This window comes from Typha latifolia, chromosome 2 (assembly GCF_019914945.1).
Source record: "Typha latifolia isolate L0001 chromosome 2, TyphaL0001v2, whole genome shotgun sequence".
Classification (NCBI taxonomy): domain Eukaryota; kingdom Viridiplantae; phylum Streptophyta; class Magnoliopsida; order Poales; family Typhaceae; genus Typha; species Typha latifolia.
The window spans coordinates 5466955-5479746 of record NC_133087.1 but is presented as its reverse complement, the minus strand read 5'-3'; the positions used below and the strand labels follow the sequence as shown (position 1 = coordinate 5479746).

The window sequence follows — 12792 nt, the reverse complement described above, 5'->3', positions numbered from 1 at the left end:
AAACTCAGATACGGATTTGGGTACGGGTCGGATATAGATATTGAATATCCGTTTACCCGCATATTTTTTTTGAATAATTTATAGTTTTTCGTTTGCTTATTTAAATAGTGCATATTGATCGTTACTGATGTGTTATTTATATCATTTGTAGAGATTAATTTTTCTAATTTTATATGTATTTGATATACAAAAAATTTATTTTTTTTGTAAAACTTTAAATATTTTTGTATTAATTATGTCTAAATAAAATATCATAATTCATTTAAATTTTGATTTAACATCCGTTTAAGTTCCGATCCTCTATCCCAAGATTATCCGTATATGTTTAATTAGGGTATGATTTTAAATTTTGTTATCCTTCCAATATCCATATCAGAACTAAAAAATATATATCCGAATGTGAATTCAGCACTATTCGATCCGTTTTCACCGCTTCTATCTAGACATGAGTCAAAAGAGAGCCGACTCTATCATATTAAAATAAGAATATCATTATTATCATGATATAATATTTTAAGTAAAATTAAGTATATGTCATGAAATAATATAAAAAATATTATTATTAAATCTGTAATTTAATAAAAAAATTTATTTATTTATGCTTTTTTCTCCCATTTTTCTTCTTTAAGCTTGGTTAGAAAAAATAAAATAAAATTTAGCTACTGAACAGAGATCCCTAATCAACTCCAGAAACTAAAGTATAACAGCAAACGTTTGATGATCTCAAAAGATATGATCGACCACTTTTTATAGGGTTATATTAAATCTTTATATATATATATATATATATATATATAAAATAAAATATTCATTCAAAGATTGTAAATCTCTTAGAAATAAGATAGATATCTTTCAGAGCTAAGCTTAATTTTTTATTAGGTTTCACGAAATCTCAGACATTGTAAAGTTTCACGACGGCATTCAAATGAGCTCGTCCATTTGGCTAAAATGTATGTGCGAACGTTTTCTAGGGCGCTCTCAGATGAAGGATGCAAAATGGCTGTTCCGGTGCTCTTGATTAAAATTTTATATATATTAAAAATAAAACATAACAGCAGAAAAGCCCCTCAAAGATTTCAATTTTATTCAACAACTCCGAGATTGTTGTGGCCTAGAGACTTACTGTAAACCAGACTTTGCTGTCTCTTCAATAAAAATAAAAGCTAGTCGTACCGTCTGATGCTGATCAGACTTGCCATGCCATGCCCAACTGGATTACTAATAAAGTCCTTGCTCGTGACTCTCACGATTGAAATTGAATGCACTCCTGCGCCAGCCACCTAAAACTACGTACAAAAACACAAACTTTTTTTTTTCATTGAGCATAAAGAGGTGGCATCTAATATATGAGAATATAGTAATTGATTAATCCTATTTCCTTCAATTGGAAAAATAGAGGCGACCTGAGGATGAGATTGAAAATTAGTATTTTTAGTTTACTATTGTTTGCACCAAAATTATCTTAAAGATTATTTTGGTACACACATAGACATCTTATATAGGTATACATAAACATCACAAAAGTAAGTTTGCAACTATAGTAGACGTTGAACTAATAAAACTAGTGTGTTATATTAAACTTATAATTTAGAAACGTTCATATTTAGAATCCTCAATAGTTTACAGTAGTTTCGAGTACGTAAATGTTATTAACTCAACTTTCTATTTACTGTACTAAATGTTCGTTTATACTCCATCTAGAGAGAGAGAGAGAGTACGAGAAAAGAGAAAATAGTTTTTTATTATTTTAATTAAATTTTTAGGAGAGTACAAAGAGAAAAAGAAGAGAAAAAAAAAGTCAAAACTATATAAAACTCTTTTTATATTTTAATATTCTAAATATGCTCATATTCTATTAATACAATTTATTTAACCTTTTAAGATTCTATAAATAAATCAAAACGAGAATGATTAAATATTATTATAGTTTGTGCAAGATGGTATAGCTTGTTGATACTATTATTTGTTATGTTACATCTATTTAGTTTTAAAGAATAATCTAATAAATATTATAGATTTATTTTAATAAATAAATATTAAAGATAGAGTATAATGGTAAATATGATATTTTCTCTTTTTCGTCCCCTTTATTAAAAAAAATTACTTTTCACTTCTCTTCTGATTACATCAAGATAAAGAATATATTTTTTCTCTTGTTTATTTTTTCCTTCCGTTCGTTTTCTTATTTCTCTTACTCTCTCCGTTCAAACGGAGTGTTGTAGTAAGTCCCCCTCACCGGACTCCAAAGAGATTATTGAATCGAGTTGAGCCCGAACCCAAAAGCAAAGGGTCCATTCCTCTGAGACACGTACGGAGCACAGCAGCGCTGCTTCCCGCCTTTTTTAACTCTTTCTATTATCTCCACCATCGCTCCTCGCCTCTTGCTCGCCCAACAATGGAATCCTTCAGCCTCCTCAAGTACTTGCGCCGCGCCGCCGGGGGCGGCGGCGGCGGAGCCACCACCGTCACGGCCGTCGCCGCCGATACGAATGGCGAGGACGAGGGTCCCTTCTTCGATCTCGATTTCGCCGTCCCCGAGGACGGCGAGGGCCACGTGGACGGGGAGGATGTCGATGGCCACGTAGACGGGGAGGACGGAGATGGCCACGTTGACGGGGAGGATGGCGATGGCCACGGAGACGGGGAGGAGGAAGAGTTCAACTTCGCGTTGTCCTCCGACGAGATCTCCGCCGGCGGCTCAGATGTCGCCGACGAGCTCTTCTTCAAGGGGGATCTAGTCCCCTTGGATCCGGCCTCCATCGTCATTGCCTCTTCGGAGGAAGATACGAAGCCTCAATTTCTCGTCTCCTTCCTCAAATCCGCCACCAAGTACGGCGTCTTTATGCTAGGGCTCCGGAAATCGAAGCCCGTGGTGGTGCCAGGATCTCCGAAGCAACAAGATTCGGGCAGTTTCCTGATCAAATTCAAGGTCGGCGATGTCCCGATCATCTCGCTCTTCGCCCGAGACAACAGCTCAAGGGTTTCCGAGACCAAGGCAACGGGAGAGGAAGAGGAGGAAGAAGAGGAGAGGAGACATGTCAAAGAAGCGATCCAGAAGTATCTGGGCAAGATCAAGCCGTTGTATGTTAGGGTTTCGAAGGCGTACATCGAGAAGCTTCGGTTCTCGAAGGCGGTGGCGAACGAGGCGGCGGCGGAGGACGAGAGCGGAGCGGCGGCTGCGGAGGACGACGACGAGATCAAGGCTGCACCGCCGAATACGGCGGTAGTGACGTGCGGGGTGAAGGGGCCGAAGGCGAGCGTGCCGGCGGTGTTGAAGGTCGTGTGCAAGCGGCTCGGGAAGAGCAGGCCGGCGACGGCTACAGTCGCTGCCGTCACGTCGCCGGCCGCGCAGAGGCGGGATGACTCGCTCCTACAACAAGAGGATGGAATCCAGAGCGCCATCGCGCACTGCAAGCGCTCGTTTAATGCTTCCTAAGGTAATTATTAATCAAGTTTTTTTCAGATTATATGCAAAATAGACCCTCTAAAGTTGCTACATTTGCATGTTACTCTTCAAAATATTACATTATACTCAAAAGTGAAAAGATAATATATTCTTTTTAAAATTTTGATTTTTAGTCTCTTGCAGGATCCGAGTAATAGCTAAACGAACCAAGAGAAAAGGAGATGTGCGAGAGCTACGGCTGCTGTTCCCTCTCAACCGTTCGATTAAGGATGAGCGGCGGAGCATCTCCCGTAGGCGCAATAAATTAAGTTTGTTGTACCTTCTTAGCTCTCCTTTTCTTTTCGTTGCTCAGCATTTGCTATGTAAATTATATGAGCTTGGTGATGTAGGTGTTAATTCGTAATCCCATTCTCCAATCGTTAGTTTGCACTTTTTCCTCCCATCAGCTTCAAATGCCTGGGCCATCCAACTGCTACGCTGCAGCCTGCAGAGCCCTGTGCATGCATGTATATATAATTACCTCATCTTACCTTTCTCGTCTTTCTGGGCGAGTAAAAGAGCAACTACCTTAGACCAAGAGCTTTGAGAATTATACTGACACGATTAAAGACGGTAACGCATCACACTGACACACCTTTTCTAGCTTCCACGCCCCCTCTAATAAAAGCACTTCTATTTATCAGAGCCTCCTAAAAACTTTAAAACATTGGAGTTTTAACTGTTGCTTCTCTCTCATCCTTTTACCGTGTGAATTAAAGCTTCTGCTAACTACTGCTACAACTCTCTTTCTCTTTCTCTTTCTCTTTTTTTTTTCTTTTTTTTTTAATCTCTGGCTCTATGCATGCACGCGGCTGCAGAAACTGGAACCAACGATATGCGAATCGACTGGTAACCTTGTCGCATGGGGCTGCGCACACGTTGCAAAGACAGTTGCCGTATCTGCCTCGGGGCAGTGCGCCAGTGTCGCCTTGCGCTCAATTCAACGCTACTTTACGCGCCAGACCGGATCCAATGTTCCACAAACTGTGATTATTGTTTAATAATAAGTGTAATATATATATGCGAAGGCAGCCATAAAGTCTCAATATATGGACTAGATGGACATATAGTGACATGTAGCACGGCAAAGGGCGTTATGTGGGGCCCTAGACATATTATCTTTTTAGATTAAGATATGATCACTGTTCATGCAATTTAAAATCCAGTTCTGTAACATGGAGGTGACAGTGACACCTTGTCCTCATGATTCCGGAATCAAAAGATCCAACAAAATAGTAGGTTTGTCCTCATCGTTAGTTTAGATTGCTTTAGGATAATCCTGGCTTCAACTGTGGGGCAGCCACAGATATGAATAGCTGACGAGCTATGATTAGGGAACTGCCAGGAGATGAGGACCACAACGCCTAATCCTTATCCCTTTTTTTTGTTTTTTTGTTGGTATTGTTACTCCAGCTTGCCAAAGAAATTTTGATTGATAGATGCCTAGACATACGCAAGTTGCATTCTTCAGTTTGGAGCTAAGATGGACTAATCCACAGGTTTGCTGAGGCTGAGACCATTAATAGCATTAACAATTTGTTAACGAATCACTGAAAAGGTTAGCAGTATTGGTATATGCTTATCACTTTAGAAAGAGAGAGAAAGGAAAAAAAAAAAAAGCAAGCTTCCCTGAAGAGAGCTCTGCTGCAAAAAGGAAGGAATATTGCCATACTCGTGTAGACCTCATAAGGAGGCACAAAAGTTGCCAATCTGACCCCACAAAGCATGCAGCAGTAATATCACCATCCCCCAGGAGCTGGGTTTTCATGCTTGCTATTCAATGTATACTCCCTCGCCAAACGGCTAGTAGAGGTTGGTGGGGGAGGCCAGGTAAGGTTTGCAGGAGCTTCAATAATCTGGAGAGGGCTAGCTAGCCTCCTCACATCTAAAAGCTTTTCCATTTCTTGCTTTCCAAATGACAGCGTATGATACTAAACACATACTCATTTTAATGGCTTTATAGTATGTTGGCTTAAAAAAACAGCTCGGTGGCTTAACAATTAAGAGCAATAATTTGACAACATAACAACTTGGAATTTAGATTGAATGACTTTATCTAATGCCTATAAGCTTAGTGAGAGCCTAAATATTTTTGTATCAAAGAATGATTAGCCATTTGTCCGGCTCATATTTAGCCATAAAATAAAGAATAATGCAAGCCAAGCTTTATTACATCCACAAATAATTGGGATCTTTCCTATCCTATCTTACTAAGACGTTTACGATTTAAATCCTCGTAATAATAAATTGTGTGGAATGTTTTGAGTTAGCAGATTGTAGACTATTTTAGAGATTAACTCTTACCAAGTCTTTCACAAACTGAGTTGAGGGTCTTTTGGTAGCTCTAAAGGTAAATGTGAGCTGTTAACCATAGTTATCATAACCGAATTTGACCGGGTGGTCGCACTGATGAATCAGTGAACTGACCACTAAATCGGTTTGATTTTCTTATCAGATCGGATAAACATTTGACCCGTTAAAAATCGACTGATCCAATAGTTACAACCAAGTTTATCTTTAGCGAATTGGCCTGGTCGACTAGTTTTGCAAAGTTATATAATTATCCTTAATACTTAATTATTTTATATCTTAATAGTATTTTAGTTTTAAAATTTAAAGAACATCTAGTTTAAAACTTATTTGTTGCACATATACCCATTAAAAGTCACTTATTTGCTTGTCTGTATATCTAAAATATGTATATCTCTCAAAATACAAAGAGTTTGTACGTATATATTTTAAAATTCTTATTTTTTTGCTTGAATAGTATTTAGGATAAACTATCATTAAAATTTGAACAATTTAAATGTAAATATAAAATATTATTATTATTATTTTTAAATATTTCTCTTAGTTAATAATATTTTTATCTTGTTATATTAAATAACTTAACCTTTTTTTTTTTTGTTAAACAGGCAACTTCATTACCTCAAAAAGGGCACAAAAAACACTTTAGGTATTCAAAGCAATATCTAGAGTGTCCCTAGCAAATAAGTTGCCCAAAACAGCGGGGTCATATGGACCTAAACTGAAGAAAACCTTTGAGTTCTCCCAATGATGGCTAATTCATGTGCAACAAGATTAGCCTCCCTGTAGCAGTGGGAGAAGAAAGAAATATTAAAAGATTTGAGTGCAGAGAAAATGTCTAATAAGAATAGAGGATGCCATTTCCATGGGCATAGAGTTTTGTTTTGTAGGATATTGATCAACATTTGAGAATCCGATTCAATGGAGAAAGATGATATGTTATGTTGCTTTGCTTGGACCAACGCAACCTGAAGAGCTTGAATCTCAGCCATGAATGGCTTAGTTGAGGATCCCTTCACAGCACTAGCTAGTAGGTTTCTACTCATCTGATCCCTAGGAGAGAAAGCCCCCGTCAATATTCAGTTTGATCCCTTTGTTATCAGGGATCCACTTCGTTGCACACCTTCTGGTAGTTAGGTCCTTCCTTGGTTTAGTTTCGGCCTGGAAGGTCTCAACCATTGCAACGACTTGAAAAAGAACTTGTTTGGTGGAGGCCCGCTTTGATTGGAAAACCATATTGTTGTGTCTCTTCCATAGGAGCCAATGCACTTGCGCAATGATGCATCTAATGAGGATAAGTCTATCTTTAGTCTGGCCCCCTCTCTCCTTTAATAACTTAACTTGAAAATAATAGTGAGGGTATCTATATAAATAATATTTATTTTGAGGGATATACAGATACAAATAGATTTATTATTATTATTATTATTATTATTATTTTGAATTATTTAGATCTATTTATATATTATTTAAATATTTAAAAAATCAGCAATCCGATTGAATAAATTATCGATTGAACCACCAGTAAACAAGTAATCCGATCCATATTTTGTCCTGTTCTCATAACAATGACTACTTTTCAAAGTTTTCATACAAATGAACTAACGCAGGGACCAATCTGTAAATATTTTTAATATTGTGCTCTAACAGAAAAATCAGCAAAAGTAACTAAAGCAGGGTGCTCTTTCCAAATTTCTTTAGCTTTCCTACCAGTACGAAACTATTCTCTTTTCGAATGTACGTCGATGTCACCAATCTTGATGCAAATCCGGAAGCTCTTAAGCTCATCGGACTACCAAATTACTGTGTCTAAATGGAGCCAAGTCAGCAGTTAATGTAGTCTCATCACTCTCATCATCCTTGCTACCTTCTCCTCTTTATAGATTCATACCTAAACCTAACCTTCTCTGATCTCTTACATAGTTTAGTTTCATATCACTTCTGTGAAGCACTGTTTAGTTGTACTTGTATTGTATATCCCCACTGGCCAATTTATTCCTTCTGGTTGTTAGCCAGTGCCCTTACATGGGAAATAGAGATGTAGCTGTTCCCAAGTTCATTTCTTCTACCTCTCCTTGGAAATTGATATCAATTTTGTCATCAAAAATATATTAGAAAAATAAAAAGCTACAGGTTGTCTATCTCCATAATGACGAAGATATATAGATATATATATATATATATATAAATTATCGAAAATTAAAGCCACACGTGCTGCCAGCAACTCTGGTTCCGGATCGACACGCTCGAGACGTCGATCGCGAACGAGCAGTTCATCTCCAAGTCCACGTGTCGCTTGATCACGCCGAAGAGCCTGACCCTGCCCCCGACCCTCGTCGACGTGGCAACCCCGACCTCCCCCGCCGTCAGATCCCCCGCGAATCCCGAATCTCCGAGCACCCTTCCGGCCATGACGTCCACCGACACGTTCATCCGCACGGTCCCGTGGGCCCGGGCCATACCGGGCGGGCCCCAGGCCTGGCCCACCTGATTGGCCCGGTAGAAGAGCGCGGTGGTGCTCGGCCCGAAGCGGAAGGGGGCAGCGTTGGGGTTCTTGACGGAGACGTCGGCGAGCAGCGTCAGGTTCGCGGAGAGGAGGTTGCTGACGTTGAGGTTCTTCACGGAGACGGCGTTCATGGTCATGACGGGGTCTTTGACCTTGTAGACCGTGAAGGTGACGGTCACGAGGATGGCGACGATAACGGCGACGATGACGATCGTGGCTGCGACGCAGCAGAGAAGACGGCAGCGCCGGCGCCGGCGGTGGCTGTTGGGGCGGAGGGGAGGATGAGAAGGGAGTGGGGTTTTGTCTTCTTGGTCGGTGGCGATGGCTAAGGGGACGACGTGGTCGCGGTCGGAGGAGGACATGATGATTGAAGCAATTGTGGATGGAGAGGAGTGGATCGAGTGATTGGAAATTTAGGGGAGAGGAATAGTGGAAAGAGGGTTTGATATAGTTGATGGGGTTTATGTGTGTTTTCTTTTATTTGTATTATTTTTTTAATATTTTCTCTCTCTCTCTCTCTCTCTCTCTCTCTCTCTCTTTTTTTTCTCCCAATTGATTAGACCAATTGGTAGGTGTGTCTTAGACTTTTGTGAGCATCATCAGTCAACCATGAAAGTAGAGCAGCAGATCCTCTGCATCCCAGATTACAAGAAATTTCTTGTAATCTTTCAGTGTAAATTACAAATTGTTCATACTTGAATTTATCTAAAATTAAATTCTTTCTCTAAACTTTATCCAAATAAAAGTTTAAGGATAGTTTAATTTTAAGCTTAATCACAAAGAGCAATTTAAAAGTTATCTTTTTTTTTTTTTAAATTGATCAAAATCTGTAAGTTTACCATAATATTACATCCAAATTAAGGCTTAATCTATTGAACTATTTTGTTTTCTGGTGGTAATAATCCCTTCACAATTTTCTCTAAGAAGTAAATTTAACCAGTAGATAGTGTTAGTATCTTATCACTGCCAAATTTTCACTCGCATTAAGTTTTCTCCTTACAACATCAGTATTCTAATACACCTCTAACCTTTTAGGGCGACATTAAATCGGTAGCAGTGCTTTCAGAATAAATTCCTACAGCTGGGGATATATCGATTATATTCCTTGGAATTCATATTACATGCTAGATAAAATGGGAAGAAATTAAAGCAGCGTTGTGAAGTCTCCCCTGGGGGAAAACTTTGGGCCCAGACAGCATTCAAGCAGAAGTATACATTCTCTACTCTTTTTTCAACCAGGTCACCACAGTCATCCTCTTCCTCCTCTTCTTCGTTATTCTCTCTCTACAAATTTCATGGGAAAAATGAGAGAGAATGGGAAGATGAAAGTGACAAGAGTAATTCGAACATTTTATAAAATATTTAGTATATTATAATAAAATATTTCTTTGCTGGTACCGTTAAACCAAGGTGCTAAATAAAAATTAAATGAAAAAAAAATGTCGGGTTAAAATCGTTAAAAATTACATTTAGCCCAGTTCACAACCAAATATCATATTTTCTTAGCCTAGTTTTAGATACCTAAAAATTAGGCTAACTAAATAAGTTTGCAGCTTAGCCACGAAAACCAAACATAGTAAAAGAATTGGCCCAACTACATAAGTATAAATTATAGTTTTCTATTTAATAACTTTCAAAAATTTTAAAATGTCTTAGGAGGTTGATGTACTACATACTATCAATAAAATAAAATAAAAAGTGTGCAGAAATAGCAAATACATGAATTTTTACATTAAAAATCCCCTAAAGCTAAAGCTAGAATAAAAAATTATGGATTCAAAATCAGATCTTAGCAATCTATAAAATAATTATAACTATAAAGTTTTACTAATTTGAACCCAGTATGTACTGCTTCTCACTATCGATTTCCAATCTGTATAACCCTTGAAGTTGATAGCCCTCAAGGTAAAGCCCTTTTAAGATTTGAAGAAGATGGAATAAGTAAAAATTTCTTCAACACTTTCTATTATGGAGCTTCCTAAAACGATTATTTGATCTTCAAAAATCTCTCAAATAATGTAGGAATAGATAATACTCCAAGGTTAACATACATACCTCCGCCACATAGAATCCAGATAACCCTAAAAATTATCCACGAAATCGATAGAATAGTGAAAATCCATAAGCACACTTGAACGCTCTATTCATTATTCAAAGATGACACTATTCATTCAGCATTGTTCATCCAGAACTATTCATTGAGCATTGTTCATCCGCATATGTGTATTTGAATGCCATTAAATGCTTTCAAACACCTTATGGCTAAATCGTTTTCCCTTCATTTTTATGACTAGACGAATCTTCTTATATACGTACATAGAAAAATTTTGAACTTTATAATTTGAATCACTTTCACACTGGTTAGAACCACTTTCTAAAATTGTCTATCTTAAATTTCTTCGTAAACCTTCATAATACTGATGCATACTCCTCGAACAAAAATTCTAATATTTATACACATTTAAAATATTTTAAAGCATATTATAAATTAAATAAAACCCTACATCTTCTATTTGCAATAAATAATGCTTTAGATAAAACATGACTTGTCAACCTAATTTACAAAGAAAAATTAATTCATCTCCAGAAAAGGTAGGATAATATTAGGTTACCAATGCCAATTGGCCATTGCATCAGAGTGGAGGGCAGATAGCTTTCTTTCTGGCCAACATCAACGAAGTGAATTAAGCTTTAGAAATATGTTGGAGTATTTCATCCAATAATACAAATTTCAACCACTCTAATGTGAAACAAGCACTTCACATTAATGAATTAATTGAAATATTGCAGTAAAGTTGTTGGGGCATCTGTCATGCTGTTTGGGATTCATTGCTGCACTAATAAATGATACATGGAAAAGAGCTTACAACCAGAAGAAATCAAACTCTTTTGCACAGGAAGATAGCAATCCATATTAATGAGGCACTAGCTTGTTGACTTAGTGAGTACTACTGCTAAGATCTTTATAGTCTTCTTATAGATGCTATTGATAATTTAGATATCAAGAGCATACATCTCAGAACATTTTATTTGTATATGAATAGCCTTTAAAACCTTTATTTTTGTATAAATACCCATGACAGTTCACCATTAGCTAAATTTTCATCCATTTAAAAGTAAAAAGATAACATAATACGCTTATTCTTTTTTATATAGATTTCCTCTCAGTTATGGACAAGAATAAACTTTAAAGGGTAAAAATATACACAAATTAGTAGCTTTTGATAGTGTACATGCAAAAGATACACTTAATAGTATCTTAAGTACTTGATCTAAATTGGAAAAACTTTACAGAGGATGAAGCCCATATTAGTATAGTTATTTTTTTTTTTAATACTAGCATAAGAGAGCTTGTACCGGTATAAGTTATTCTAGTGTCTAGTTGTATTCTAATATAATTTGTAATAAATACACTTTATGTGACATATAATTAAAATGATAGTTTAGCATATGGTTAAAATATTCTTTATAATGAATAAATGAAGAGAAGAGAGAGAAAAGAAAGAGAGTGATTGAAGTGATACCTTTCTGAGTAAAAATTATAATTGATAAGTATAAAATATATTAGATGAAAGAGGAGAAGAGAGAGAAGTATGTATCACTATATTGGTATAGATCAAAGTAATTATTTACTTACTATACTAGCATAAAAATATTTATACCAGAATAAATTGACTCTTATTCTATAAAGTGAAAGGGGGCTTAATAGCCTTGGGCTTGATTTGTGTGCCTTCTATTTGGGCCAGATTGGGACATAATTGAAATAGGACCTTGTGTTCTTCTAACGATTTCTTCAGAATATCTAAATATTACTGTTCGTAATCCCCAAATAGATTCGAATTTCCTTTTGCAAATCAACCTGTCTATTACTGTGTTACATCATCTTTGTCGCTTCACATAACGATTGCAGTATTCAATTAGTCTGATTCGAGTTTGATTTAATGTATATCTATTTGAGTATTCAATTTCCCTATCTATATTTATTTTGTTCCATTCTATTTAAATGAGCAATGGCATTTGATATTTGAACATTTTAGAGCCAGAGCTTCAAATAATATAATTAGTTAAACTGATATATAATTAGTTTTACTAATCGTTCTTTAATAAAAATAGTATTGTTGGAAACATCTCGTCGAAAATTAAGTATAATATTAAATTATTTTTGAATTATTTTTGAATTATTTTAATTTTTTTTTGTGTGACTATTAAATACTTATTGTTTCTATTATTACATATTAATTTTCTGCTTATTTTGCGTAAAATATTTTTGATATTTTAGTAACAAAGTATAATATTTTTTTAATATTTATTTCGTATAATGCTTATTTTGATGTTTATTTCTGTAATATAATTTCGATGCATCAATTTACTTATTTTATATAATACTTATTTTTATATTTATTTTTTTAATATAATTTTAATGTGTTTAATTAAGAAATAGTAATTTAAAGTTAATTTTAAAATTATTGAATGTTAATCTTATTTTAAAGATCTCGATGAGAGTTTTCTAACATATATTTTTTATTAAAAAATA

General features: G+C 35.9%; 2 protein-coding genes across 4 annotated transcripts; one reads left to right on the top strand and one right to left on the bottom strand.

The window, feature by feature from the left end:
* Positions 1-2073: 2073 nt before the first annotated feature.
* On the top strand, positions 2074-5060 carry LOC140780964 (probable membrane-associated kinase regulator 2). Of its 3 annotated transcripts, XR_012107613.1 has the most exons (3): positions 2074-3437; positions 3580-3696; positions 4264-5060. XR_012107613.1 is itself a non-coding variant. In XM_073126699.1 (2 exons), the coding sequence occupies exon 1, from the start codon at positions 2396-2398 to the stop codon at positions 3434-3436; it is 1041 nt and encodes a 346-aa protein (XP_072982800.1). In that variant the 5' UTR covers positions 2074-2395; the 3' UTR covers position 3437; positions 3590-3835. The 3 variants fall into 3 exon arrangements, 2 of the variants coding, with proteins under 2 accessions (XP_072982800.1, XP_072982799.1); XM_073126699.1 differs by lacking the exon at positions 4264-5060 and having other exon boundaries at positions 3590-3835; XM_073126698.1 differs by lacking the exon at positions 4264-5060 and having other exon boundaries at positions 3580-3835.
* A 2774-nt stretch (positions 5061-7834) lies between these two features.
* LOC140782230 (late embryogenesis abundant protein At1g64065) lies at positions 7835-8849 on the bottom strand. Its single transcript, XM_073128700.1, has one exon. The coding sequence runs from the start codon at positions 8618-8620 to the stop codon at positions 7952-7954; it is 669 nt and encodes a 222-aa protein (XP_072984801.1). The 5' UTR covers positions 8621-8849; the 3' UTR covers positions 7835-7951.
* Positions 8850-12792: the final 3943 nt, after the last annotated feature.